Here is a 4,815-nt window from a genome sequence, read left to right as displayed (position 1 = left end):
ATTCATTTAAAAGCAATATTAACAAAAATATAACGATGGAAATTTATGTCACGTGACGCCACGTCACGTCACGTTTCACACTTGGGGTTGTAAAAGAGAATTGAAACAATTTGCATTAATTCAAAAAACTCTAAAAACAACTAGAATTGCTCCAAATCATATTAAAATAAGTTTCATGAAAATAGTTTTGCGATTTTGTAAGAAAAAAAATCAACTTCCATTTTTTGTCACGTAACGACACTCTCTTTAAATACTTATATTTCAGGACCAAGCAGTTCGATTGATTTCATTTTTCGGTTAAATATAGAGCTAATTATGTGCTATACAACGGCCCAAAAAAGTTAAAGAAAACAAATGGTATTCCTTTTTTGTATCACATTGAAATCGTACGACTGTCACGTGCGCCACCATGGGAATGCCCATATAACATTCATCTTTTATTTGCGTTAAAAAATCGTTTAAAAGTAATCTTAACAAAAATATCACGATGGAAAAAATGTTCCAAGGGACTTGTTGTTGTTGTTGTAGCAACATACAAATTCCCTAAAGACTTTTTGGGGAGTGTTGTTGGAGTGACAGTCCTTGGCCAGCCCTTTTTAAGAGACATCATTGCACAACATTCTAAAGTAGCTGTTAGACGTGGCAAGCGCAAGTCCTTTTCAAAAGTCTGTCAAACTCAAGAATTTCCAAGAGAGATTGCAGGAGCAGTTACACCTTGCATGTAAAGTGACTTTTGAAAGCACTTTATTTCTGAAAATCAAACTTTACGATCTACTTTTTGTCGGTTTACACTGTGAATGCAGACAAGCCCACTTTCGACTATGTTACCAGATATTTTTATGCTTATAAAAAAATTAATGACCTGAAAAATTTGCTAAACCTACTAAAATGTCCACAAAACCGTCACAAAATATATAAGACATTAATACTTAAATACTCCATATCAGTAGAATAAATTAATTACACATACTTTATTCAACATTTTTATAATTTTATTTATTTCTCGAAAGGGAGTTGCATAATTTCAGTTGCAGTTACACATTGCCATTTTTAATTTCGAAAGTGATTTCTGCAAATCTGTAAAAAGGACTTTCTGGCAGTTTAAAATTTCACGTTTTTCAAGTTTGGCGCCTCGACCGAGTAGTTATAGCAAACACATTAAAAATTACTAACCTTTCCATTTTTTATTTACCTAAATCACCTAATTTACTCACCTAAATTGTTTCTTGACATCCGCATTCGCATCCGCATCCGCGGATCCGCGCATTCGCAACATCCCTAGTACGTATGTACATATGTATATACTTCTGTATATATGATTTTGTAAAAATATACTTATACACCTACACCATAACTTGGTTGCTCATTAACTAACTTGCATGAAATTCAGCTTCGTTGCATCAGGCTTTCCAAGAAACGGTGTTCATATACATATTTAAGTGTTGTAGCTTAATATGATCACATTCAGTCTGTAACCGACGGCACAATGAATAGTACTTCAATACTTAACACAAATTTGTCGATAAATTTCGAAGTTGGGTGATTTATAATCGTGGTCAAATTTATAAAAATATGCATATACATACATTTGTATGTTTATTCGTATATATTGACATAATTCAATGTGCTTACATGAATACATATACCGCACGTTTTATAATACATACATAGAAGTAATTAAAAAATAAGAACTTTGGAGATTTTTATTATCAATTAATAAGCTTGATAAGGATAATATTCAGTCTAACAGACAACTAAACTTCCCAAAAATGGTGAAGTTATGTGTCTTTCCATCAGTCTTTTTGTATATGTACCAACTTTATAAATTGATTAAACTTGATTACATTTACCACCATCGGCGTAGCCAGAATGAAATTTAGGGGGGCTCGACCCTATTAAGCTGGCATTTCAGGGTACTATTTTATATATATATAAGGAAAATTTCAAAGTTAGGGGGAGGGTCGAGCACCCCCCCGCCCCTACCTGGCTACGCCCATGTTTACCACTATATTACATATACGATATTTACATCTATTTATAGATAAACTGTTGGGGAAGCAGAAGAACAAGTTATTTGCAGGGAAATGACTCTGGATGCGTCAAATGATCAGAAATTTTTCAGAAAAAAATAAAGGTCGAGTAAAAAAAAATATGAGTGAGAGCACCCATTTGTCGCCAGTAGATGCACACAGTGCAGTCGGCTTGACATTAGCAGATGCTGTTGATTTTGATCAACTCCACAGTCCTAAAGTTGATTATTCAAGTATTTGTGGCACGAAAGTGTTAGTTAGTCCTACAGAAGAGCAGTTTGACTTGCTGAAACGGAGGCTAGAAGAGCGTATAGTTGATTGCCGCGGGGAAACCATCTATGAGATTGGTATAGGCGAAGGTAAACTTATCTTAACGTCATCTATCGATTATGAATAACTCCATCTCACACTCAGATGGCAGTGATAATGGATTGGATGAGGAAGAATATCGCGCATCAGTGGCGACGTTGCAGTCCCTCGCCGCAACAATTGATGCGGATGTAGTATTGTTACGACAGCGCAAAGTTGGAAAAGGTTTGGCTGGCCAGTATTTGGTAAGAAAACGAGTCGATACCTCTGATTTTATGGAGATACGGTAAGTCATAGAACCAACTGAATTCGAATTCAAGTTCGTTAGAAGCAATAGCTGCGCAGTTATGAATTTCCAGTTCTTTCCTTTCTGAACAGTGTGGCTGTGGTCGGCAATGTTGATGCAGGCAAATCTACGCTTCTTGGGGTACTTACACATGGCGAGTTGGATAACGGACGAGGCCATGCTCGACAACGCTTATTTCGACACAAACATGAAATGGAAACTGGACGCACCAGCTCTGTGGGGAATGACATATTAGGTGTGTTATACTAATTAAATCTTCACAAGGGAGTCACTTTTTACTACAACATTTTTTCTCCAGGTTTCGATAGTGTTGGGAATGTTGTTAATAAACCTGATCATGGCACTCTAGATTGGGTTAAGATTTGCGAAAAGTCCGCTAAGGTGATTACATTCATTGATCTGGCAGGACACGAACGCTATTTGAAAACAACAGTATTTGGTATGACAGGGCATGCCCCCGACTTCGGAATGCTTATGGTATTAAAATTTATCAATGATTATACATAAACTCCTCTTAATGAAATAATACATATATTTTAGATAGGTGCCAATGCTGGAATCGTTGGTATGACAAAAGAGCATTTAGGATTGGCGTTAGCATTGTCTGTACCAGTGTTTGTAGTCGTTACTAAAATTGATATGTGTCCACCTAATGTGTTACAAGACAATTTAAAACTACTTTTCAAAATATTAAAGTCACAAGGTTGTCGCAAAGTACCTGTAATGGTAAAAAACGCTGATGATGTGGTTTTAAGTGCCACCAATTTTGTTTCGCAGCGTTTGTGCCCGATTTTCCAAGTTTCTAATGTTACTGGCGATAATTTGGAGCTACTAAAAATGTTTTTAAATTTGTTGACGACACGAATGACAGGACAAGACAACTTACCGGCAGAGTTTCAAATTGATGACACCTACTCAGTACCTGGCGTGGGCACAGTTGTTTCTGGAACCTGTCTACAAGGCCTCATAAAATTAAATGATACACTAATGCTGGGCCCGGATGCTCTGGGCAGCTTTATACCAATCGCAGTAAAGAGCATTCATCGCAAACGTATGAACGTCAAAGAAGTTCGAGGCGGTCAAACCGCCAGTTTTGCTTTAAAAAAGATTAAACGATCTCAAATACGTAAAGGAATGGTAACCAATCAAAGGAATGTCAGACTATTTGTGTCATTCTAATTACACATTATTTTAGGTAATGGTTAGTCCAGATTTAAAACCGCAAGCTTGCTGGGAATTCGAAGGCGAAATTTTGGTGCTTCATCACCCAACAACCATATCTTCTCGATATCAAGCCATGGTACACTGTGGAAGTATTCGACAAACGGCGTCTATTATCAATATGTCGAAAGATTGTCTACGGACTGGCGATAAGGCGCATGTAAAATTTCGTTTCATTAAGCACCCAGAATATATTCGAGTGGGACAAAGAATGGTATTCCGAGAGGGTCGTACTAAAGCGGTTGGAAATGTCCTGAAACCTATTACAAGTTCGATTGCTGTACAGCATCGCGCGAAACCGAATAAAATGCAGGCGCGAGGTCAAAATCATGGCCAAGGACATTCACATGTACCTCTACAAAACCAAAATCAAAATCCCAATGTGCAGGCAGCTGTTTTTCAAAATGGAAAACTAGTACAACTGGCCGATATGGATGGGATGAAGCAGAATTTGGACGGAGTTCTTGAAGGTTGTGTCGATAAACGCGACGTACGGGGAAGCAAACATCAAAAACGCGGGAGTTCTCATAATACTAGTACAGCATCAGCGGGTGGAGTAAGCATTGGAGGCTCTTTAAATGACTTACAGGCTCAAACAAATAGCTCACATATCGCTGTAAAAAAGTAATGTGGTTTTAACTTTTGTTTGTATCCAGGATATTTTTAATTTCTTTAAAGTGAATTGGTTTTTCTTTTTGTTTAAACAAACAAAACTGTATTAAATTAATATAAACCAACTATGGTTAATTATGCAAATAAATTTTGCCAAAGTTTTATTGTTTGTAGTTTTCGTAAAACAGCTAATCATAATTGACGGAACACAGCTGTGTACCCCAAATAAGTACCATAGACGGGGCGTCAGACTCGAGAGCCATCTGTGTACGCAGTGCTAACCACTGCACCACATCAGTTGCCGTGTAAACGATAGTTCGAGCACTTATTGATATA

The 4,815-nt window shown here is 37.1% G+C and overlaps 1 protein-coding gene across 5 annotated transcripts in view; it reads left to right on the top strand.

Moving 5' to 3' along the window:
* The window catches only part of GTPBP1 (GTP-binding protein 1), an 8,724-nt gene extending 4,143 nt beyond the window's left edge, over positions 1 to 4,581 (top strand). For 2 of the 5 annotated variants that reach the window (XM_017630020.1, XM_017630021.1), the window contains exons 2-7: positions 2,042 to 2,389; positions 2,445 to 2,625; positions 2,718 to 2,881; positions 2,945 to 3,123; positions 3,187 to 3,783; positions 3,842 to 4,495. In XM_017630020.1, the coding sequence (XP_017485509.1) occupies positions 2,095 to 2,389; positions 2,445 to 2,625; positions 2,718 to 2,881; positions 2,945 to 3,123; positions 3,187 to 3,783; positions 3,842 to 4,495 (2,070 nt within the window). In that variant the 5' untranslated portion in view covers positions 2,042 to 2,094. Of the gene's footprint in view, positions 1 to 1,282; positions 1,674 to 2,041; positions 2,390 to 2,444; positions 2,626 to 2,717; positions 2,882 to 2,944; positions 3,124 to 3,186; positions 3,784 to 3,841 lie in introns of those variants that run through there. The other 3 variants (XM_017630022.1, XM_017630019.1, XM_017630023.1) reach the window with 3 other exon arrangements.
* Positions 4,582 to 4,815: the final 234 nt, after the last annotated feature.

This window comes from Rhagoletis zephyria, unplaced genomic scaffold (assembly GCF_001687245.7).
Source record: "Rhagoletis zephyria isolate East Lansing unplaced genomic scaffold, Rhagoletis_zephyria_1.1 Rzeph_scaffold_07279, whole genome shotgun sequence".
Taxonomy (NCBI): domain Eukaryota; kingdom Metazoa; phylum Arthropoda; class Insecta; order Diptera; family Tephritidae; genus Rhagoletis; species Rhagoletis zephyria.
Note: the sequence above shows the minus strand (reverse complement) of the source record. Positions and strands in the feature narration are given on the sequence as shown.